Source organism: Enhydra lutris, unplaced genomic scaffold, assembly GCF_002288905.1.
Source record: "Enhydra lutris kenyoni isolate GAN:26980312 unplaced genomic scaffold, ASM228890v2 scaffoldscaffold10, whole genome shotgun sequence".
Taxonomy (NCBI): Eukaryota; Metazoa; Chordata; class Mammalia; order Carnivora; family Mustelidae; genus Enhydra; species Enhydra lutris.
Genome location: NW_019154094.1, coordinates 34,100,283 through 34,126,479, shown reverse-complemented (window position 1 = coordinate 34,126,479; position 26,197 = coordinate 34,100,283). Strand labels below are relative to the sequence as shown.

The 26,197-nt window shown below is 38.3% G+C and overlaps 1 protein-coding gene across 1 annotated transcript in view; it reads right to left on the bottom strand.

Annotated features, from left to right (window-relative positions):
* Nucleotides 1-26,197, bottom strand: part of LOC111144035 (contactin 4) — a 704,266-nt gene that overhangs the window by 143,201 nt on the left and 534,868 nt on the right. The window contains exons 7-10 of the mRNA XM_022498106.1: nucleotides 23,046-23,148; nucleotides 20,064-20,248; nucleotides 8,433-8,569; nucleotides 5,015-5,144 (exon numbers count right to left, since the gene is read on the bottom strand). Coding sequence (XP_022353814.1) covers nucleotides 5,015-5,144; nucleotides 8,433-8,569; nucleotides 20,064-20,248; nucleotides 23,046-23,148 — 555 coding nt within the window. The remainder of the gene's footprint in view (nucleotides 1-5,014; nucleotides 5,145-8,432; nucleotides 8,570-20,063; nucleotides 20,249-23,045; nucleotides 23,149-26,197) is intronic.

Below are 26,197 nucleotides of genomic sequence, written 5' to 3'. Positions count from 1 at the left end.
TGAGAAATCAGACTGAGATGCAGATGAGCACTTGTGAAAGCCCCTGTGAAATAACTTTTAGTTTAGCCTTAATGTTTTCCTCATTTGAGAGCCAATCATCTGGATAAATGCCAAATTAACCAAATAATTGCTCAAGCCTGCACCTCACTTTAATTGGACCATCAGTTCCTTAATGGTATTTAAGCGTCCTTCCAGGGTCAGATGTCCTCTACCACGTGGGCCAGGAGAATCCTCACAACACAGAAGCATCAGACAGAAACTCCTTGGGGCAGAAGCTATTTCTGTTCCATTATACAGTCCTGGTAAAGTCAGGTCATAGCCGAAAGACTTACTTGGTCTTTGGGATAGTTCCTCCCATTTCAAAATCAAACTTAGTCTAGTAAACTAGTCATACTCCCCATCATGATCCAGGTAAAGTGGACAAAGTAACAAAGTACCTTGCTTGGTCTGGTACAAGTACTTGTCCTCTGTAAGAACGCTGTTGGCACCCTCACACACATTCTTTTTTCTGGCCCTACCAGCTCTGAGTGTTGGCTGCTTACCACCTCCAGCTGCCCTCGTCTCTGGGAAATTGGGAAATCTGCACCCACATCACTACCCCAACACCCACTGCCAATACCATCTAAGGGGCAGCCCAAAGATGGACTGATAAACAGAAATTTTAGAAAAGTCTATGTTCCTTGCTTCAGGTGGTAACAACTCTGAGATGCAGTTATGACCTGGATACCCCCCTCTAGGATGAGATATAGGCTAGACCATGACCTTGCTCAGCTCCCAAACTGCCCCTTCCCTATCTTGCTTTCTTTTATAGGCTTTTCCTTAGAGAATTCTCCTATAATGGCTCAGAGGTACCTTAATCCCTGCTTCTGCTTTTGGGGCCTTAGTTGTGCTCTGTCCTTACCTTATGATTATATATACAGCAGAAGTATTCTAATTGGAACATCAAAAATATCTCAAGGTTGGTGATTCAACCAGCAGTCCCCATCACCAATGATCATCTGAGGGGACACCAATACTAAAGATGAGTAGAAATGTTGCAGTAGAAAATTTAAATTTTTACCAACAGGACACTTTTTTTTTAAAATTAGGTTGTATAGAAGATCCAAGTTCCCCATGATTAACAGACTCTATTTACCCTAATTCCAACACACTTTCATGAGTGGGAGAGAAGGATGGAATGATGGCATTACCCAGAGAATTGTATAGCCTCCCAGGAGTCCTGTAGGAGTACATCACATAGTCAACCTCTTCCACAATGTAGGTTAAGACAGGAGGAAAAGCCTGGGCACAGATGCCTTGAGGAACACTAGGCTATCAATGGTGATAGGGTCAGTCACAAGGAAGGACAGTTCTATTTGATGTCCTCAAAACTAGGTCTACTCTAATAGACTGACCTCAAGGTAAAAGTCTAGGCTATTCTCCCAGCCAGTGAGTAAATCACTGAGCACCTACTTAATTATTTAGCATTTTCAATCCATTAAATATAGATATGTTACATACACATTACTTAGAACACATAAAATAAGACCATGGGAAAAAGCCTCTTAAAAATATGCTTCCTAACCATCTCTTATTCATGAGAATATTATTACCTAGCATGAAAGGGAATCTTCTCTCTAGCATGTGGGGATCCTGGTATTTGATCAATGGTTGGAATCAACATTCTTATTTTTTTTTTCTTCCTGATAATAAAGTATGTTATTTTCATTGTGTTTCTTTATTCAATTCAAATTCACCATGATTCTTAGAAAGGTAAAAACAAATCAATTATCTGATCCCAAAGAGTCAAACTATTACTGTTCTTTAAGAAACAAAGTGATTTGTGGAATACAATCGTATTATAGCTTATCCAAGTGAGCCAATATTAATTTATGTGTATTTTTATATAGTGAAATGTCTTCTCCCTCGTTCACTTAAAATGAACTCCAGGGATTTACTCCTTCAACACTTAACTGTCCTTTCAATTCACTTAGAGAATATTAATATGATTTTTTTGGAAGTGAAGTGGGACACTAAAGAAGGACCTTCTAAGTTTGTTATTCAAGATTCTCTAAAATTTGGCTCTCAATTAACTTTCCCATCTATTTTAAACTTTGCCCATACCCTTTATATATTTGAATTAAAAATTTTAAAATCATTCAGGATTCTCTATGTGCCAGAAACTGTCCAGATGTTTTATAACTTTGAGCCTTTGTTACGGCCATCTCACTCTGATCTGGAATACTCCTAGTCCTCTTTTCTGACTGTCCAAATATAAATCACTGTTCAAGGCTTAGCTGCCCAGCCCAGCCCATTAGCCAAACCCTCTTTCCTGAATTCCTGGAAGCCTTACTATTTTTACTACAGTTTGGCCTGTATCATTTACTGACATGCCTTATTGTTCTCATATTCAACATAGTTGAAATAGAATGGTTAAGTAATTTCTCAGGCATTTTCTTCTTATCTTCACTGCTCTGGCTTGCTGACCTTAGGGCACTTAAGAAAGGACTCAGATCAAGAATTCATTTGGAATTAGTGCCAGTTGGGAATGATTTGAAATAAAACTCTGTAAAAGAGGGAACAGTGATTCCCAACTCATAGGCCTTGAACCCCAGGCAGGGGGAGGAGACAGGGTTTCAGAGAAGGCTGTGGGAGGAGTTATTTTAAGCTGTTATATTCTATCCACAAGTAAGACTATATATATACATTTACATACATCTCATATACACTGCTATTTTCAGCTGTGGGTAGGTGCTCTAGATAAAAATCATTTGATACATTTTCTCACTTCTAGCTCTGCTTCTGGTACTTCACTTATTCTTTCTTATTACCCCATAATCATATCCCAGGTTTACAGTCATTTGTTATTATCAAATTTTCTTACTTTAACAAAGGGACCTACTGAATCTTTTTCTTTTCTTTTCTCTTTTTTAGAATCTTTAAAAATTATAATGGGTTTCCCAGAGTTGTAAATTGGTAAGCACTCACTTAGAGGGTTTTAGGACAATGTGATTCATTCATTAGACTATATACGTCCTCAGTTTTAGCTCTTCTAACTAGTTGACATACAGTTTAACAGAAAACACACTTCTTTTTCCAGAAAATCTTAAGTAACCTATCACGCTGAATTTTGCTCCAAAAGAGTCAATTACAACAACAAATCATCAGATCTAACTGGGGCAGGATGAAACCATCGTACTTGTCCCAGAAAAAGTTGGAATTATTGCTCCCAATGTTCATAGAGTGAGAGGGACATGTGCTTAGGCTTCCAAAAAGGTCAGACTTATAGTAGGGCCAAGACAAGTTCATGATTATTCTAGGAACGCAGCATGCTCTTTGGTCTATTTGAAACAGGCCGTAGGGCCATGAGCTCTCACATATTCTTGTCTTTTTTGGGATGCTGGTTCAAGCTAAAGAACTTGGTAAGAAGAAAGGTCATGGAAGCTTTCCCTTCCTTTTTTTGCACAGGGAATTTGCACAGGGAAGAAGTACATTTATCTTGGCAGTATCTTCTTATACATGTAGGCTCCACATGCTAGGCATCAAAAAGTGCCTTGCAGAAGGAAAAGTCGAGACTTTAAACTGGGCAAATCATCAGGATTTACGGAATCAGCTCCCTTTGTGTTCTACTTCTCTCTTATTCATAATCTTTCTATTATGCTCTCCCTAAAAACTACTGTTTAGGCACTTTAGATAAATTCTGAATTCAGAGTCAAGATATTTTTTTTTAATGGGACACAAGCAAATTGATAGCCTGGACTTTTTTTTTTTAATGACAATAGGTTTGCCAATTCACTTAACTTATACTTTCAATTATTTATTTACTTTAGTCCTAATTCGTTTTTTATTTTTTAAAAATATTTATTTATCTATTTGAGAGAGAGAGAGAGAGAGAGAGAGAGAGGGGGTGTGTGTGTACATGAAAGGGGAGAGGAGCAGAGGGAGAGCGAGAGAGGGAATCTCAAGCAGACTGCATGCTAAGCACAGAGTTGGATTTGGGGCTCCATCCCGTAACCTCCAAGATCATGATGTAAGCTGAAATCAAGAGTTGGATACTTAACCCACTGATCCACCCAGGCACTGGAAATAATTCATTTTTATAAGCGGCCTCTTAACTCTTTCATCATTATCACATTTTATTCATTCCTACACTCATTCAATATTTATGGAGTGCATATTATGTGCTTCACTATTATATTAACTCCTGAGAATAAAATAAGTAAACCAAATATAGTCCTTGACAACATGGGAAGCTAATGTGCAATGAGAGGGAAAAAAAAAGAAACCTGAAAAATCACATCAACAAATGTAAAATGCAACTGTGGTATCTGTTATAGAGGATAATTAAGAGGCAATATAAAAGTCTGTAAAAGGCAAAGTTGATTGAGGCACAGGACCAAGTATGACTTTCTGAGGAAGCAGCAATGGAACTTGGAGATGGAGAAAGGGAAGGAGTTGATGAAATGAAGACGGGAAGGAAAATCATTCCAAGGAGAAGGAACAGTATGTTCCAGTGGCCCCTGGAGGAAGAGAGGATGGTGAATGGTAATGCAGAACAGAAAAGTCACTACAGCTGAATCTCAGAGGAAAAGGGGTCACATGGTGAAAGAAACAGCTGGAGAGGCAGACCACTTCTGTACACTCTGGAAAATTCCGATGTGGAAGAACAAGATGCACTCTGCCAGCTGTTCAAAGGAATTTTCCAAAGCAAGTCAACTCTTCGTCCTTCCAAGCAGGAGTTTGTACCCAATCAGCACGGTAGTAAGGCTCCACAGCATTTCAGAAACCGCTCACTTTAGAAGAGTGGCTGACAGAGGAATAAACATGGGTGCTGAGGGAACGGTGTTACCCACTGGAAGCATCAGCAGAGACTGATTTAGAAAGGGGTTTCCTTGTATTGCTAGCAGAATGCATTACTTTTTTCTTGAGCAGTATCTTTACCCCCTTTGAGGGGTGGAATTGAAGAATATGCTTAGCAAAACACATGTTAGTTTAGTGACCTATTTTTTTTTTTCTTTCCAGTATAAAGACTCACCTATAACACTAAGCTCTGCGTTGGAAAAGATAACTCCGTGTTTATTCTCTGCCACACACTGATACATGCCAGCATCTGAGAGATTCACTATGGTTATGTTGAGAGTTCCTTGCTCAATTAGAATTTTATCCTGTGAAAGAAAAGAGGAACACAAAACAATGACCTTCTACAACAGAGACCTTAAGGCAATTTTGCTACATGCTATATCAAAGGGGCTTAATGAGAAGAAAATAGCCATCATATAAGCAATTTAATAACATGATCTATTTATCTGTCAAGTAAATTTGTGGCAGGTCAGGCGCTAAATAGAACAACCTTGTACGTCAGTTGGTAAATGGAATTCAAATTGCGGACTCTGGAGTTCTCATTGATTCAATAGTGAAACCATTCAGATTAATATCTCCTCTAAATAGATGAACTTGAAATTTAAAAGTCTTTCTTACTCCGAGACTTTGTGCGAACTGGGGGAGGGGGGTGGGGAATACAACCAAACTTACCGTTTAGTTTAAAAACACTCAGATTATGAACAGACAATACTTTGAAGGTTAATAGAATTATAATCTTCTTGGAGAAGCAGAAAAAAAATATTTCACATTGGTTGAGGTTTACTAAAAAAAAAAAGTAGGTATTAATAATTTAAGGTTCCTTCATTCTGTTGCTGTCAGTGGCATCATCTAAGCTTAGGACCATCTTTTGGTGGTCAATTGGAAGAAAGAAATTAGTGTATTAAACAAAAGACTATTTTCATTTGTCAGCCTGAGGATACATAACTTGCATTATCAATTTTCCTAAGTCCCAGAAAGGATCTCCTCCTCCCCAGGAACCTGCCATTTAAAAGAAATAAAATAAAGACATACTGATTTTCTATTTGCCGTAGGGTTGTGATTTAGCTGGGCGGGCACCTTACTAGGCGTTGATCAAATCTAGGTATCCATGTTCCCTCACATTAAATAATAGGGAGAAAATGCCTATTATCTACATATGCCTATGTAGATAATAGGCATTTTCTCCACAGTAGTGGTTTGAGTTTGGCTTTTATAATTGGGAGAATCATGGAGCCAGCAGGAGCCCTTCCAGGGACAGGAGAGAAGTATGTGACAGGGCGACAACCCCCTTTCTGCTTTGTGTGCACTGATGACCCACCATTGCTCACAGCAGGCACTTTTCACTGGGCTGCCTGTGGTGGAGGAAATCTGAGTATGAAAAACTGGCTCTCGACTTGGGGCCTGAGGAAAATGTCAAATTTCAGTGAACATTTGAGTTCAGTAGGAAAATACAACAAGAAAGTTAAATTGGACGCAATTGTTCCTCATTCTAAGGTCCTCCTCATCCTCCCCCTTGCTTCATTCCAAGCTCTTTGTCAGGATCTGCTCCCTCACAGGGCATTTCTGTATTATGTCAATGTCCCCTCTCTCATGGCAGATTCTGTAGTACCTTCCAGATGCTCTTTCAGGACCAAGGCACTTGTTCTCTCTGGTAAATCTGATGACTGCTCATAGCTGCGTCTCTCTCTCTCTCTCTCTCTGTCTCTCTCTCTCTCTCTCTGGGAAGTGCTCTTGACTGAAAGAACTTCCCAAATTCAACGACTGGTCAGTGTATGGGGTACAAAGGCAGGCCTCCCTTTGGGGCAATTTGGGAACCCCTTAAGGACTTTCTGCTCCAGTGCGCCCTCTGAAGGCCTCTGTTGGAACCGCACCACTGTTTAACCTCTGCCCAGTAGGGCTTCTCTGACTCCACAGGTTAAGCTCTGAGAGCTTTCCCAGCATACCTCCTGAACACAAAGCTCTGCTTCAGAGTCTGTTTTTAGAAAACATTCTCAAAGATGGAGAGTGACCGCTTCAGGATTTCAAAGAGCATTTGAATTTTTCTTCCCTTTATGCCATATCCTCTCCCCCACACCCCTCTTCCTTAAGATCTTATCTTCCATATAACCAATTCCGAAAACCTTATTCTGGCAAACTTTCCCGGTTCTGAATCCAGCAAACATTTAATATTTGGATCCTGGCTCCATTACTTACTAAGGATGGATGTGATCTTAGACAGGTGTTTCCTTGTCTGTAAACTAGGCATAGCAATAGCACATACCTCATAAGTTTCCTTGTGAATATCAGATGAGACAATGAGTTTAAAGTGTCAAGATCAGTTAGCATTTGTTAAATGTTTGAGAAGTACACCTTCCAAATCCTTTAAACATATTATTTTAACCTATCATGTCCCCTTAAAAAATGAATAGTCTGCATGGTTTTTGTTTCCATGGTTATGTATTTCTAAAATTTCCATTTTATTCTTTTAAAAAGTCTGTTTATCTCTCCAAAATATCTTTTTATTTTCATGGACAGGATTTCTTCATGCAACTCTTTCAGCACCCGAAAGAGACTCATTCCTTTTGCTTTGTTAGAATACTCTATAGGCTGGTCATCTTTCTAAAAAAATAAAATTTTGCCTATGTTTTGGAATATTGGTTTGCAGGTTTATTAATGAAAAAGAGTTATTTTTCTTTGTTTTTATTCCCATTCACAGTTTTGTGGCTCCTCTACCTAATCCCCTGGGCCAGCAGTCTAGAAACAGATCTACTCAAGGATTCTCTGAGGTCTAATCTGTGAGGATACTCAAATCACTGCAGCTCTCATCCCAGAGGCAGCGGGAGTCAGAGCCCAGGAGTTCCCAGGAGTTCTCTTGTACCACAGTGCCCTGTTACGCTGGGCAGGTAATAGGTTTGACTGCTTCTTTTACTGGATAGCAGCAGGTGGGGAAGATCCGCACCCTAAGTCTTTACTGCAAAGATATTGTATCGTGTCTCCAGAGACGATATAATTTTTTAAGTCTGAGCTCTCAGGTACCACTGCCTGTTCTCAGGCCTACGGTCTGGTGCCTACAGCCCCAGGGATCACTTTTTGTTTTTGTTCTATTTCTGTTGCATGACAGATGTTAATCTTATAATTGCGCAGGTCATTAGTACATGTCTGGAGGCAGGGTGGGTGTTTTGAGGGTGATCATGTTGGACATCACATTGTCCAGAAATCTCCACAGGCAGAAGAGAATAACAAAACCACACTGAGATGAGAATCTGTATGCTGAGAGGTCTTATTCTCTCTTATCTGGAACATACGCAAATTTGTATCTTAGCACAATTACAAGTTTCAGACTTTCTGCATAACTTTCTAATGGTACAGCCAAAGATGTTAATTGGTGAAAACCAAAGGTTCTATACAGAAGCTTAATTAAACAAGGCTGAAGAACTTGATTTATGTAGTTTCTATGTATCCGCTGCATTCACTTCCACTTTTTCCACTATTAATAATATTTGATTGTTTATAATTTTGGAAATAAAACTCATCATTTTCCTGCTTTCATAACAATGAGGCCACAGTAAACATTATAGTCAGTAGCAAGACACAATTATCATCAGTTGGCTTACCCGAGTTAATAGAGGTTCACCATTTTTTAGCCACCTGTATGTAGGTTTGGGCTTTCCATTTGCTTTACATTCCCAAAAGACATTTTCTTCTATGGTCACATGTATATCATTTATTTTTTGAATCCAATTAGGTTGAGCTATAACAGTTCAGAAAGCAAAGAAAATATGTACATTCAGTGTATGTTGAGTCTATTTTTATCACATGCAATCAAGAGACAGAAGTAGGCTTATAATGAAATTATGTTCCCAGATGTTTTGCAAATTACAAGACTGGGTAAGAGTTCAGGGGGTACTTTTAGAAGACAACCCACCCTATGTCCAACTTGGAAGGTCCTGTTTTTGCAGCCCATGTGGCTGGTCTTTTAATTGCGAAAGGCAGAAAATAAAACTAGCACTGCCATATGGCAAAATTAACTGTCCCTCTCCCCCAAGCATCTATTCTTTTCTTTCTTTCTTTTTTTTTTTCCTTTTTTTGTGGGAGAAATATTCCATACTGTCCCACCATTTTTGGCTGGGCTCATGTTTTCCTAGATACACACTACATTTCCCAGATTTCTCTGCAGTTAGAGGTAACTATGTGACTAAGTTCAAGCTAAAAGTACCTGTGTGACAGTAGTGAAAGCAACTTCCAGGTTAGTTTACTGAAAGATACTTGTCCTGGACTCTTCTTGTCCCATACCAGTGATGGGGAAAAAAAGGGACAGTTGCAACAGCCTTAGGCTGTTGTTTATTAGAGAAAAGCTACGTAGGATAAAAAATGCTGACTACCCATTCTTGGACTTTGAATGACCTGGTAGAGCAAAGCAGCCCCACTCACACCCACCAGCTGATTTTTGGGGAAATATGTGGAAAAGAAATAAACTACTTTTTTTAAGCCACTGTATTTTTGGGTCTTTCTGTTACAGCAGCTTAGTCTGTCCCTAAATATATGTTACTCCTACACATTATATAGATAATTGTGTAACTTCTTTCTCCTTCTTGACTACATCATTGTTTATTATTGACTTATTTCATACTGATAGCATGTTATACACAAAATTATGGCTCCAGGATTCCTAATCTCTGAATGAGTCCTGATTTTTACTGAAACTTTCTTAGGAAATCAAGTCTTGCCCACAGTCTAACAGGAATTCAAAAACAGCACTTAACTCCCACATTGCCCACCGCCCAATACCACTCCCATCAACCAAATTATGCCATTTTTCTCATGCTTCAGTTGAAGTCACACTTGTTTCTCCTTATTCTCAATAGACATAAAGACCACCTTAATTCCACATTCCATGTCTTCACAAATATCAAGCCTTGCCGAAAGCACAATTCATGCTATTGTTAACTGTAATGGCAAATGTATTTAAGTAGAAGACTTTCAGCCCAAAGTTCATGAAGAAGAGAACTACAGCTATCATTCTGGAATATTTTCTTCTCACAGGGCATTTCTATAAGGTAATGCCTACCAATATAAACCTAATAGTTAGAATTGTTATCGATATTCAATGAGCAGATGCTGCTCAATATTCATAACATGTCTCTTAGCTGACCTGACCTCAGTATCTTCATTTAGTGAGGCTTCAAATCAGCTATAATTTAATTCAAAAGGAAATTATTAGTGTTGAGGCTAAGCTGTCTATCTTACCTACTTACTAATAAACAAAACTAGAAAAACACTCAACAAGTCATTCAACCAGCAGAGGTCTCTAGGTCCCTGAATAAATGTTGCTTTCTCCTTTTAACATCTTCTAGCAATTGCTTGTTTTTCAAGGAGCAAAACACAATTTTACAAATCCTCTCCTGAGGGGGATGATGCATTGCTGCATATGAAGGGAGGCTGAAAGGGTCAATTAAAAAAAAAAAAAAAAAAGTTACAACATCAACAAGCATTAACTTGAATGAAAGGTTATCACCTTCATCCTTGAAAGAGCTGCAAGTTTGCCATTGTTCAGTATCTTCCTGCTGCTAATGCAAAGGGAGCTCAAAAGGTAGATACCTTTTCTGTTCTCTGCTTGGAGAATTTGATGTGTAGCCCTGATAGGGCTAATGGCAGTTGTATGCCTGATTTCAGATTCAACCTGCTGAATATTTACCCCCCACAGAGCCCACGAAAACAAAGCAAACAGGAAAAGCTACAGAAATCTATGTGGAATATTAACAACTAAGCCAAACTTTTCAAAGAGACTGAGGGAAAAATAAATGGAAGGGCAAATGGAACTTATGAAGCAATGTCAAGTTGAAGTTCAAAAAGGAAACATCAAAACCACGTGCAGAGACTGAGATTTCAATGTCATGGATTTCCTGTAACACTTGCACTTATTCATTGCTTTCTCTCAAAACTATAGAGAGCTTGCAGTAGCAAAATCTTGCCATCACAGAAAGGGAGATGGGGAAGGGAAGGGAGGGTCTTGAGAGCATTACAAAAAGACCTTGCAAAGTTCTAACTAATTACTTCCATGGGTTCATTTTGTCTCTTCCAACAGGGCTGTGGAGGTTAAGGTGCTTGACAGGAATGCTCAGTGGTGGTTATTTGTGCTGGCCCAGGTGAAATCACAAGCAAACACAGGAGTAGAGAGACATCATCAGGTGTTTTCTTTACTTTTAAAGTAAAATTAACTCCTAGAAGCCAAAACTGAAATGATAAAACCATATTCCTTTTGAAGTGAACATCTGGGCAAGGACGCAGGATTAGGAATGGAATATCATATTATATAAATGGCAAAGAAGGAGATAATCTTTCTTCTTTACATGCCAGTTGCAGATCTATAGGGCAAAAGCCCACACGGTGAAGAATTCTGCTGCCACTCACTGAGATGGGATGAATCAGATCTAAGTGGGGTGAGTTTCCTGTGTAAAGTCCTGTGTCTGATGGAAATTGTTTTCATCTCTCCATATCTCTATGCGTCACCTAGTTCTAAGTCCTTGAACAGCAAATGGTCCATTTTCGTGCATGACAGAAAACATGGTTTCCTTGGGTGGGTGGGGTAGGGAGTGGCTAACACATATGGGCTTGTGGTGTTTACTCCTTGGTATCTAGTTTCAACTACGTCTGATGACACCATGCCTAAGTGATAACTCTATACAAGGCCTGAATAGGTTGGTACAGCACTATTATGTCAGAAAGGATATTTAAAATGCCTTTTCAGGTAATATATGTATATCCCACATATTAAACAGAATTAATCACCTCCACTTATTAAATCATCCATTTTGGTCATTCATGTTCTTTCAAGGTTTGAAACGGAATAATCCTCACTCTAAAACATAACAAGTCTTGTCCTCTAGCTACAAATTCAAATATAAGGTTAAATGATTGTTTTGGATTTGACCTGTGACACTGTTAGTCTCTTGGATAGATGAGCAATCTTTACATTTCGGTCTTTTCTGCAGTAACTGCCAGAAATGACCTGAATCTTTGTGTATTTCAGACACTGGAATCATGTAAGCATCATATCCAATAAGAATTTAACTTCAGAGGGACAGAATTTGAACTTCGTGGCCAAACAATTCTCAAAGGAGACATCTCTGATTCTCCAAAATCAGACATTCCTAATAGGAAAAAATGCCATCCTGAGCCTTAGAGCTTAAATTTAAAAATGTAAAAGAAATGATGCTGGAGAAAAGCATTTAAATTACTATTGCACAGATGACCCAGTAGTCATTTGAAATTGTTTCTGGTTTCTTACAGTCTTTGAGAAAATGAATCACCTCCAGGGAAGCAGAGCTTTGGCTAAAAATGTTTCAGAAGTTTGCTGATAGTGGGTTTTATGAACCTGGAGATAATTACTATCTTCAATTTACCACCTATGTGTATAGTTGTTATCTCCAGTCTGGAAATTTGGATTGTTGACAGAATCATTGAGATATTCTCATTATCTTTGCCTTGAATTCAATGTTTTCCAGTGCTGGCACTTGAACTATTCATTTTGAAACCATACTATAGAGAGTCTTCCAACTTATCACTACAGTCTCCATTTAAACCCCTGACTTCCCATTTGCACAAGTCATTGAATGGAAAGATCAGCTTTACCAAAAATACTTGTATTGTGTTCTAAGCTACGGTACCTCTTTAATCTTTGTTCAGCCCTCATCATCTCCCATCCTCTGACTTCAGTCTCTCATCCACTGTACACACAACAGCAAGCAAGTACCCTAATATGGGGGTTTTCTAATTCAATTCTCTGAAGCTCTGAGGGTTCTGGGGAAGTACTGTCTTCAACTAGAGAAGCCTTGCTTTGTTTTAAATATTTAGAATTTCATGTAAAAAACAAGGGACTTGATGAATAAACAACACGTGCACTTTGAAAAATACTATGCTGAAGTCATGTAAATCTTGTTTTGTCAGAAGCAGCTTGGATTTGGGGCCTGGAGATTGAAAGCTTGTTTTCTCATTTAAATTGAGGTGAGGTTGGACTTGACAGGGTCTGAAGTCTCTTCTAACTTTAATATGCTAAATCTTGAGACTGCATCTTGAATCAACTGAACTCTTGAATCTCCTGGATTCACAGTTAATTTGTGCTTCACTTGGCCCCTCCTATTTAGGGTCTCTTTACCTCTATGCTGCACTTTTGCCTCTGGCCAACTCTCTCTCACAGGAAACAATGATAAACTCTGCACAAAAGATAAAAGCCGACTACTGGGAAGGCATACTGGAGGGCAACCAAGCACATTTCTATTAACAGGTATTCACTAATGTATACAACAGATACGATTGTAGGAAATAATCTGTGTGTGACATAATGGACAGGATTTGTGAATGTGCTTTGCATGCTGTGTCCGTTTTTACATATCATTTCTCAACCTCATAGTAACCTGTAGGCTAAATAGAATTATCCTCATTTTATAGATGAGGCCCAGAAATATTAAGGTCTCAATTCAGAATGTGGTTCAGTTAGGATGAACACACAGGCCTGTTTGCCTTCAACATCCATGCTCTATCTATAGGCTCTCAAAATATGTTCAACCCTACCTATCAGTGATGATGGGAGCATTCTTTTGAATCTGTGTCTCTCTAAGTATGGTCTCAGGACCACTGGGGTTTCCCAGGTCTCTTTCAGAAAGTCCATGAGAACTTTTCCTTCCAACTACCTATCTGTAGGAGACCAGATTTTCTTCATTTACTTCAACCAAACCAATACATCATGACAGACTGACTAGAGAAGCACATAAGAGTCCAGCTTTCTTCTGTTAAGACAGACATTAAAGAGATTTGTGAAAACATAAGCAATGTCCCTTTTGTCATTAATTTTTTAGGGAAAATACAGTCAATTTCTTAAAATATGTTAATTTTGTTAACATGTTTTCATTTTAAAATAAAAAAAAATCACTGAATTAAATTCTTTGTTTTAATTTCTAATATGGTATCTATTAGTAGGTATAACCCACATAAGCAAAAACTCTTTGGAGTATTTAATAATTTTTAAAGTGAAAAGTGGTCTGAAATGAAAAGTGTGAGAACTCCTACTTTAGACAAGCACAGAAACTTGCAGATAAATGAATCCACTTATGTAAAACTTGCCACAAGTATACTTAAACAATATTCCTTGCTGGGTAAAAAATTGTAATAGCACCTCTGCTTTCTATGACAATAGAGAGTGAAGGAACTGAATTGTATTTCAATATGTTGTCCTTGATATGGCTTTTTCTTCCCTAATCTGAAGCTTCTCTTGGGTAAGGATCTCATGACCCTACTTCTGCATCATTTCCCATTGGCCCTCGTTTACACTGTTCTCAGTGTGCACCTCTCGAAATATTAAAGTAAGCCATCTTATTGGAACTACCAGACAAAGAGAAGGAAACAAAAATTTCTGACTTTATTTTAAGTGGCACCGAGGGAAATTGAGGGTCTCCATATCAGTTCTGTCCAGGACAATTAAGCAGACTCTTGCTCTACTATGGAAGTACCTTATCTACTGTGTTCAGTGTTTGGTCACTGTGTCCTTTAAGTCGCTCTGTAGGGCTGACTTTTATCTAGTGATCACATATAATTAGCATATCTGGGGGGAAATTAGTATGCTGTCCTGCATGATGCTTCTGTATTCACTTACTGATGACCTTAGAGATACTCAAACATCGTTTGCAGAGTCATCGAGCCTACAGTTATGCCATTCGAGCCAAAGGACCAAAGCATACAGAGTCTAGACACACAACTAAATGTGTAATTTTGAAAGGAAAATAAAAAGAGCTATTTGGACTCAATAATCAGGTGATTATCTTACAAAATAGGAATTGAGAAAGTCGACTGTTCATCTGGATGTTTTCATTTTATGACCTTGGTTGTGGAAGATATGCAGAAAAAGTATCTAGATGATTAATGGGTTTCCCCCTTACCTATTGTATTAAAATGTCTTCTTGGCAGGAAAATTAACATGCAGTGTAACAGAAAGAGCAGCTCTAGTCATGGCTCTGACTCTCACTCACTGTATGATCTTGGCTAAGTTATTTTATGTCTCTGGGCTTTATTTTCTTTCCTTATAAAAATCAAAGGGTTGGCCTCCATAGTTCCTTCCAGTTCAAACATGAAAAGATTCTATGAATTGAAGCCTGCTCAAATATTATATTCCCCAAATATTCCATTTTCCTAATGGAAATATGATGACTGTACTCTCCTAACACCTGTTACCTATAGGAGAAATACAAAAGGTATTAAATATCAGGTTCTTTTAGTTCACACTTCATGCTTCTAAATGATGGCTATTTAATACTATATGTCTATTTGTGAAAGAAAGGAAGTGACTATACAGACACAATGAGGTGGAAAAATGAGTAATTATCAAGTGAATTAAATCCATTTTATACTTCCCTTTACCTTCCTCAAAGATAATTGCTTTAGCACTCTCATCCTACTTTGTCTATGTGGACTGGCTACAGGACCTGATGTGACAGCAAGCGGTGAGCTTTGTGGAGAACCAAGAGCACCTTAGCATGCTTGTACTTTAATCTCAACTTCACTCTGCTACTGGCAAACAGCTTAGCACAAGGGTTCTCACCGTACGGACTCTAAACGAGCTGCGACAGCACTGCTGAAGCATAACTTCTTAAAAATGCAAATTTTCAGGTCCTGCCCCAGCCCTACAGAATCAGGACCTCTGCATCAGGCCCGATAGTCAGTATTTTAACAAATTTTCCATGGTATTCTAATGCACACTGAAGTACAAGAACCTCTAACATAGAGGAAGGAGCATGGCATTTGGAATCTAGCTCTGCTTCTTACTATGTAAACTTAAACTGGCTCTTTGGGAAGCAGTTCCATCTGCAAACTGAGTTTGTAAGAATAAGTCTTATTGGCTCTAACTTCAAAATATATCTTAAGTTTCTCCATTTATTTTGTTCTTTAAGTCCCAGCCACCAACATCTCACCTCAATGGCTCCCTGACTGGTTGTCCTGCTTTGTTTGGCTCTTGGTTCCCCATAATCTATGCACCACAGAGCAACCAGAGTGGTCTCTAAAGTGGTGAATCCTATGGAGTTATTTCCCTGCTTAAAATCCTCCAATGGTTTCCCATTATACTCAAAATAAAACCCAAACTCTGTGCCTGGCTTGTAAGGTATCTGTCACCCTCCTATTTTTCAAAACTTTTTGCCCTTTTTCACCATGATTTAGTTATACTGGCTTCCTTGATGCAGCTCAAACATGTCACGTAATTTTCTATCTTGGGGCCTTTGTAATTCTGTACCTTCTGCCTGAGGTGTACTTCCCTTGAAAGTCTGGCTCTTTCTCATCCTTCAGGTTTCAGCTCAGAATTCAATTCTTAGACTAGTCTTCCCTGACTACTTTATCTTATGAAGCCTTTCCCCTCCTCCTTGTTATTTTCTGTCATATCATCCTGATTATTCTCTTCATAATTCTTAATTACAATATGAAACTTTCTAGTTCATTCATTTGCTTAGTAGTATATTATCCTCAACTTCTAGTAGGATACAAGCTCCTTGAGGGCAGGGATTTGTACTGCAACCCTACTGCCTGGCATTGCCTGCCATAGGTATAAAGACCTCTTTAAGCAAAAGGCTTGAGCAGTGGAAATTTGAGCAAGGCAAAATGGCCCAGAATAACCACCTAGCTGAATGCAACAGGGTCATTAAGCTACCCACCTTGAAATAGTCATAGGCCCTAACTTACCACTTATAACAGGGGCAAATTTCCTAAGATTACCAAAAAAGGGAAAATTCCATATGTTGCCATACTCCCTCACTCCACCCTATAACTATAGCCCCTCACTACCACCTCGTGGCAGACATTCTCTCCTTTGCTGTCTCCATTGCTCCCTTGGAATGTGTTCAATATACTATCTCCTTCGTTATAAATGGGTGAATTTTTTACTGCCTGTGCCACCAGCCCTCACCCAATCAGGATGCCTCACAATACATCAGGCAATGAAAAAAAATTAGTTGTTGAACAAGTTAATAATATATTAAAATCCCTGGAAAATTTCTACCTTTAGCAACAAAGATTGTATTTTACTCTTGAAAATTACAGATCTATTTGTAGAAAGTTTTTTATGCTGAAAAAATGTCTGAAAGATCGTATTAAAAGTAGACCGCACTATATAATGCATAAACTTATCCTGTCACTGTATCCCATACCTGAAACTAATGTAACATTGTGTGTCAACTATACTCAAAACAACAACAACAACAACAAAGGAACAAAACAAAAACTAAACCACACTGGTCAAGTATAAGTCACGGCAAAAATAAATTGGAAAGACAGGGTAGGGTAAAATGTTTTATGTCTGAACTAGTTTTAATTCTTCACAGAGCCCAAACATGAGTAGCATATGCTAACCTAAAGATAGAACTATAGTGGGAATATTCCAACCAGGAATAGGGGGGTCCACATTCTGACACAGGGAAGATGGGAACAACGGAATCATGTCCAGCAGGCGGTTGGAGGAAGGTTTAATTGTTCCAGTGTAAGATGAGAAAAATGGCCGTATCGCTAAGCTAGATGAGAAGTTAACACACCTGTGGTTGTTGAACTGGAGATTTGATGAACAGAATAAACAACTAAAACCATAAAAAGAGAAGCAGGTTTCTAAACTCAAACCCATTGTTTATAATCCCTGAGCATAGCACATCTTAATGTTATAAGAAATTCTTTTGTCAACAAAGATAGAATGTTCATGGATAAGTGACTGGGGCTATTTTCTCCCCTTTTGTGATCTACACAGTGATTTTAATTATAATAACTCATTTAAATTGGAGATCTAGACAGCTGGATATTAGGAACTCAGCACTAGGAAAACCCAATAGAGACCAAAAAAAAAAAAAAAAAAGAGAGAGAGAGAGAGAGAGAGAGACAGAGAGAGAAAATGACAGCCAAGCACTTTTGTATAATTAATCTCTCCTGTGACAATGAAAACAGTTCGATAATTTCTGTGTCACTGATATGCTAGTTGAGGAAAAACAAAAGAATAAACATAGATGCAACAGCCAAGTGCTATTAAAGTCAACTTATCTGACAAGCTTCTAATACCAAGGGTGGTTGACAACTGAGAAAAAAGCCGAGTTATCTTCAGAAAGCAGGCAAATTTTATTCTGCTCTTTCCCCCATGCATGGATGCAGATAACTCCATTTAAAAGGGAAACACTGTTAGAACCTGATTTTCATCTCCAGGGCAGGATCCGGGAAGGAAAAAAAACCAAACCATTTTATTGCACAAGGCTGAGGGCCAGTGACAAGTTTGACTCTCCAGAACAGTGACTCTGGAGTATTCTTTTTCCACTGCAGGAAAACTTTGACTCACTAGAAAGCACTACACCAACTCCTGGTTACAGAACATTTCATACTTTCATAACAAAAACAGATACTTCACTTAAAAGAAAACCATGAAAGCAAAAATGATCTTATTCAATTAGCTGAACAACTCAAATAACACTCAGGAACAGCCACAACTAAATCAAAAATTCTATTCAGCTAATAAAAAAAGAGTAAACATTGGCCATTTATCTGAATAGTTTCAGGTTGTCCTTGCCTGACATATACGAAATTATTATGCTTGTGAGAAAAACGTACTCTAAACACTTGAAAAATACATCAATTGTATCTCACTAAACAAATGTGTAACTTTTAGTCCTATGGTTTTCAGTCAATGGACTATGGAGTCTTTTACTTTTCAACCAGTCAAATAAAGTATCAACTACCACAGTTTAAGAAAGAGCCAAGATGACATTTCAAGTCCATCATGTGGCTTGAGTAGAATTAGTCCTTTATAATTGTTCAAGAAAGATGAATGATCAAAGAATTGTATAAGCTTATTCAAACAACTGTTGCCCATGTCATCATGTGAAATAGTTTCTACAACCATGTGTGCTCACCTGTCACCCTGGATATGTCAGGTAGGTAAGTTCTAAATCCTGAGGGTCATGTCGGGGAGCTCCCTGCAAGCTAGCTGATACTCAAAATCTCCATTCAGTTTCCAATCATGTTTCTAAGGAAGATTTTATGATGAATAAATAAAGTCTTTGGCTATATTTAAAAAAAAAAGGACTATTTATTTGTTTATTTGACAGAGCGAGATCACAAGTAGGCAGAGAGGCAGGTGGGGAGGGGGGGTGGAGGGGGAGAAGCAGGCTCCCTGCTGAGCAGAAAGCCCAATGCAGGGCTTGATCCCAGGACCCTGAGATCATGACCTGAGCTGAAGGCAGAGGCTTAACCCACTGGGCCACCCAGGTGCCCTAATCTTTGGCTATATCTTAAAACCAAAATGCTTTGGAAGAAGAATTGGTAAAATATTTATTTTAAATAAATATTATTATCTGTTACTTCAAAAAAATAAGGACATTTAAAACTCTTGCTACAACTTGCCCCTAAAGAACTACTCTCAGCACTTTAATATTCATTGTTGTATATTTAAACCATTTTTGAATAATTATCAGTCTACAATAGTTATTTCCCATCTCCCAGAAAGATGGGATTCAGACATGTTCCAATTTGGCAGAACTCAATTTGCTTTCAAAATGCCTATCCAATGAAATTCCTCTTTGGATTTCAAATCAATACCCTGACAGGGGTTTCCAAGATTGGCTAAATTGATGACCACGTGCTGGAGGTTTTACATTTATATTACGTTTGGATCAATGCCGATGATTTGATTGGAATAGGAGCAGCTGCACATAAAATGTCTTTGGGGTGAGAGAGATTTGTCACGCTCTACTCTGATAAGAACTAAAATTGGGGAGTGTGCATTTTGAAATGTTCATGGTACCACATTAAATTGCTATCAAATAGAAGCAATTACAAAGAATTAACATGAGCCCCAAATCAAAATTCGAAAGAAGAAAAGCACACAGTTTAAAAAGAAAAACATTGGGAGAAGGAATCACAAAAGCTTTCCTGTGTCATGTTTATAGCTTGATGGGAAGAGGAAAAACACTTCTTTGCAAGTGCATTCCCACTAATGCACACCTCCCAAACACCTCAGCCTGATTTCTTCCTCTCTGCTTGTCAACATCGTTGCCCCCCACCCTCACTCTCCACACCAAGAATCACCCCAGGAACGCTAATTAGCAGCAAACCAAGGCTTTTATACAGTCCTATTTTACACAATCTTTCCGGAAAGCCTGAAAGGAAACCTCCCAGTTTATGCTTTTAGTACCAAGGTTTTTAGCATTACAAATGATAAATCCTAAAGGTAAACTTACCATAAAAAGTCAATTGTCCCCTTGCTACATTTTTCCCTCTTGAATTTTCAGCTACACATTCATATAAACCAGCATCTTCCTGCTGAAAATTGGGGATTTCAAGAATTCCATTTGATTTGTGTCTTCTGGCTTTCCTTGCTATAGGCTTTCCATCAGCTCTTCTCCAGATAATAGTTGGTACTGGACTGATAGTGAGAATAAAAAGGAGTACATTAAATTAGAGAAAACTGTATCTTTTATTTGAACCTATGCTTCCCATAACCCCTTTCTTCTTAGTTCTAAACATATAAGCTTGCCTTAGACAGTATTCCCAAACTTCATTCATTCACATATCACTATTATGATTTTAGCTATATCCACATTTCCGGTATTACTATCTATATATTAAGTGTTTTCTTAGAATCAAATAATCTTTCTTAACCTTAATAAAAATATATAATATTATCACTAAAATAAAAAACAGATTTTACATGCTTGTTGAATTTTTTAGTGTAACTGTTTTTTTTCCTAAATCATAAATATGAAAATAGAAATGTCTGTGCACAAATGTGTCAGATTGAAGATGACTGCAAATTCTTTCACGTTCTTCCCATATGAGGTCCAGGTTCTCCTCTGCCTTAAACCTGCTGGGTTGTTTGTCTACTTTGATTATTGAAATAAGACAGAAGTGATGTGTCAGTTTTAAGCGTTAGGCAAGAAGAAACTGGCAGCTTCTAATTTCTGTCCCTTGGAACAGCTTTTATAGAACCTTACCAACTTATAGCAGCAGCTGACTAGGAGAGTGGTTTGGGGAAATTTTACTTAAAATAGTAAGATAAGGAAAGAAGCCATAAGTGGGGTCTTTATGTACTCTCAAGGCATCTATCACCCTACAGCCATAACTGTGAGAACACATCTTAAATTGCAAGGAGGGCATTACTGAGTCTGCAAATCAATGGTTTAGCAAGCTAACCACAGCTTTTAAGAGTGCAGCTTCCTATCAGGGGATACAATTATTATTTATTTTTCACAAAAACACACACAGAGAAGTAATTAGGCTAAAGACTTGCTAATCTTCTCTGGAAAACCTGAGATGGTATTTAAAAAATTAATTAATTTTTTTTTAAGATTTTATTTATTTATTTGACAGAGAGAGAGACAGATCACAAGTAGGCAGAGAGGCAGGCAGAGAGAGAGAGAGGAGGAAGCAGGCTCCCCGCTGAGCAGAGAGCCCGATGTGAGGCTCGATTCCAGGACCCCGGGATCATGACCTGAGCCGAAGGCAGAGGCTTAACACACTGAGGCACCCAGGCACCCGGTATTTAAAAAATTAAAGCCATCAATTCTACTATACTTGTTTTAGAACAATTTAAGTTAATTCAACAGACACTAACTCAAAATGCAGAAATGGCTCTATCAAAAGTACATTACGGGTGCCTTTACATTTGATGAGATATATACTTAATACGTGTCTTTACAAATAACTGTACTTAGACATAGTCTTCCTGCTCTTAAGTGGGCAATGATGATGTGTTTTGGCAGCTGGATATGCATACCCAAACATTTCTGTGCAGACTGGAGGAGCCCAATTTTGGTCTTTTGTTTTTATTCCAGTGCCATTCAAGCAGTGTGAATAGAGTTTAATTCATACCCCCTTTGAAATATGAACAATTTGAGTTTTGCTCTTTTTCCAAAAAAGATTTTTCAAGGTGTCACCTTGCATAGTTTACCAAATTTATACCTAGCTTATCCAGCTACCTGTTTCCACCTTTTCCCTGGATTGCATTTCCTAACACATATATTTAAAATAAAAAATGGGCCTACACTATAATGTTTAGCAATATGTTTTTAGTCTCTTAGCAATAAATCATGGGTATTTTCTCTGTCTCATATGTTGCTGTACAACTTGCCTTTTAATGTCTGTACAGTGTTCAGTCCTACAGATATGCCATAATTCATTTCATATGGTAAGTTTTCAGGATACAAAAATTTATCACTGTATTGCATTCTGCCAAAGTTAAGATACTATTGTAGCTCACACTGCTCCGACTTAAAAACATTGAAACCAAAAGAATCCTTTTATTAGAGCTGAAAATACAATGATAAAAAGGAACATCTTTCTTCTATGGCTGGTGTGAAGTGCAAAAAAAATATACAGAAACAGATTAGGTGCTGATACTGGGGTTGAGCGCGTTAGTGTTGTTGCATTAGTCAACATTTGGGCACAGGGAGAGGATGGGGAGTTAGCAACAGGCTAGCTGGAGAGAGGGAGTAGGGTGTAGAGATTAATGTCAATCATTAAAATCACAGATGATCTACAAATTTCATTTCAGATGATAGTGTGTATCATTTATGCCAAATCCTTTTTTCAGTGTTACTGGGAAAATCTTAACTGATCTGTTTTTCATTTTCTTTCTGCCCTTGCAAAGATAATCTATGGAAAGGTTAACTGGATCCCAATAGGCTTATCACTCCATAGACGTAATAATAAAGTGAATAATTTTCAGATGTAAGATCTTACCTATCTTTAGCTAGAATAGAAGGAAATCCAAATTAGAGAGAAGAGACTGGGCATTTAAAAAGAATTTCAAGAAAAGTCTGATGCATCCTCTCTAAACTAGGGTGAGAATGAAAGTCCATATTTTCCCAAAGAGTCAGCTTGAGTGTATCTCAAATGAAGGCCATTGTTTTCCTGTCATTCTGGGTTAGACAGCGTGCACATTACAGGTCACAATAATAGAACAAAGTACTTTTTCAGAATTACCCATTCTCTTCTCCTTTGTGGCCATGTCAATTGTGGCAGCCTAATTCCCCTTGTGCCATTACATGTCCCCTCTCCGTGGTGAGAGGGCAGAATCAAAGATGCATACATAGAATTACCAAAAGAAAGGCTTGTCTTGCTTTTCATTCACCTCAGAAACCATTGCTGTGAACAGTGCACATAAAATTGTCTACCTGCCCCAGCTGAAGGGAGGACAAGATGGAAGAGAAACCAGAACTTACTTTCCTAAGGCAAAGCATTCCAATTTCACTGTTGTTCCTCTGGCAGTCGGCACTGTTTCTGGGAAGTGCACTTCTATTTTTGGCTCATATTCACCCATCACCCCTGTGAATAAACAAAGGAACTAAGTCTCTGAGGTTCTTTTTAAACGTACATAAGTGTTCTTCTGTTAATGTAGGATGCTCTCATACATCATTATGTACACAATTAATTTCTTCATCTAAAGCTGGTTCTATCTCTAACCAGCCTTGAATTGTGGCTCTTCTCCCAGTTACTGCTAGGGGAAATTTTGTATCACAGTGCCGTACCATCTGCTAGGATCAAATTCTTCGTGCATTCAACTTCACTTATCAAAAAACATTTTTTTTCTTTTCTTTTCTTTTTTTTTTTTTAAGGCAGTCATGGACCAAAAAAGGAGGGGAGAGATAATGTCCTAGTCATCAGGAAAATAAAATAAATTACTGAAAATATTGTAGAAAAATTTTAAGTATTCAAAAAAAAATATTTCCATGATCGATTCGATCTATATAAGAAAAAAATCTTAATCAATTTGTGACCACAAATTACTTTATCATTCACTTTCAACACCAATCTGATCCAATCATAAATTAGTGCACAGAGGATAACATCAAATGCCAGTATTAGTGTATTCTGAACCAATGTAAAAAGGACAGTAGGAAGTAACTATAAAAAATAATCTTAAAATTATACCCACCTTCTTAATGGCATGTGTACTTTGAAGGTCATATTTTCCCATTTTCCCATATCCTAGAAAATGTACAATTGTGGCCAAGGTAACATAACCTAACAAAAAATACTTTTTCTAAGTCCATATTTTAAGTCTAAATATCTAAGTGCATACTTTACCTAAGTCCATACTTTATAACTGAAGACTTACCAATTATTTCTTATCAGTGCCTTCTTGACCCCATCTCCCACTGCTCTAATCAATTGAATACATTTATTTCTATTCCATTTCTAATCCTTTTCCATGGTCTCTGATTCAGCTGTGCCAGTACAAAGTTTGGAATTACCTAACTTCGTAAGAAATGATAGGCTCCTCCATTTCACCTTTTAGGTATTCTATAGTTGCAGGAAAAAAGACTGAGGGATTTAGAAGAAAAGGTAAAAGCAAGGAACAGATGATGACAGGTACAATGACAGAGGGGAATAATTTCACTCGTTTTGCAGATGATCCTTTCTGATGCTGCTTTGTTTGGGGAAGCATCAAGGGGATTTCCTTAATGTGTCAAAAGAAAATCAAAAGTGTCAGATGACATAGCTGTCTAGCTAGGTTTGCTATGAGGTATGTCATCCGAAGTGCGAAGTTGAACATACCTGTTTAGTTTTTTCCTTTCATAGAATGATAGAGAGGACTGGATTTGGAAGGGACCTGTGAAATAATTTAGTTGAGCATTTTTCATCTTGGCATCCATGGATTCATACTTTCCCACAGAGTGGATCTGTAGCTAGCAACCTATTCTCAAAAGGAGCACCTGGGTGATACAATCAGTTAAGTAAGTGCTGAACTCTTGGTTTTGACAGAGGTCATGATCTCAAGATCATGAAATTGAGGCCCACGTCCAGCTCCTTGCTCAGTGTGGAGTCTGCTAACACTTCTCTCCCTCTGGCCACTATGTGTGTGCACTCTCTTTTTCTCTAAAATAAATGCATCTTAAAAAAAAGGGGGGGGATTCTAAACCATTTCTCCCGGAATTAAAATCGATCCAAATCTGTCTTTTCCTTTTGCGAGCATGGCTGTAATCTCAAAGAGATCAAGAAGTTTGTCTTCATTTTTACAACAAACTAGTTAGTGTTCCAGGTTGCAGCTCTGGTCCCTGATTCCTCTTTTATTATGGGCTCTCACCCCTGTAATGAGTAACACTACAAAACTAGATTCAAATGCACGAAATCCATGCTTGCCACATTCAGATACAAAACCATTCCCTCCTTTTTGGCTGGGCTGAGTTCTCGTGCACTTCAATTTGGGTTTGCCTTTCTTTGAGCATTTGCTACCAAGCGGGGCCGGTAAAGAAGTGGCACTTGCTTATGCCGGCATTCGCACACAGCTGCTGAACTTGCTAACCAACGGCGAACCGTTGACTCATCATCCCATAAATATCAGCAGTATGACTCTGAGTGCAGGAACAAGTTAACACCTTTTACTGCGGCGTGTATGGTTATGTACTCCCGGAACAAGGCTAATTAAAAAAAGAATTGCTTTGAGAAAAAGAGGTCTTTTGTGCTCTCAGGAAATCAAAACAATCTGCATTGCAGTGTGTCCTGTGTGGGAGGGAGATGAGACAATACTGCTAAAATACAGGGGGCAAGGCTGTTTCAGCAGCCATCAGGGTTCCCCCTGCCTCCTCCTTCGATAAACATTACATATACACTAGGTTTCTTTAACCCAGCTCTGAAAGATATACCAAGGAAAAAATATATCTCACAGGACCTTTTTCCTGAGAAACTGAAATATCACTGCAATGCAGAGACAGAGTGGAAGATCCCCAGCCCTGTTCTCTCCTCATCCTAAATGGCTACATACCAAGGCCCAGACTCCAAGTCCACTCCTCCAGGATCCTTCTTCTCCTCTGTCCGGCCTATTCTCCATCCCACAGTGGCCTTTAAATAACCAGATAGCAACAAAACCTCTTTGCCTCAGTTCTTAATGTTTCACCTGACTTCTTTAAAACACACACACACACACACACACACACACATACACACACACACTTATGGAGGTATAATTTACATATAAATACCTGGCCAATTTTAAGTGCAATTCAAAGATTTTTGGTAAGTTGACTAAGCTGTGAAGCCATCACCAAAATCCAGTTTTAGAGCATTTCCAACACCCATGGTCCTTCCTGCCTATTCATCGTCAAGCCTCAGAACTTGTTCTAGCCCCAGGCAATAACTCTAATCTGCTTACTGTCTCTGAGAGTTTGCCTTTTCTGGAAATTTCATAAACATGGAATTAGACACTCTGTGTTCTTATGCATCTGGACCCTTTCACTTGGCAGAATGTTATCAAGGGTCATCCTTGTTGCAGTATGTATCAGTAATGTGTTCCTTTTTATTGCTGAATAGTATTCAACTGTTTGAAGATACCACATGTTATTTATTTGTTCCTTGGTCATATTAGCAACAAGGT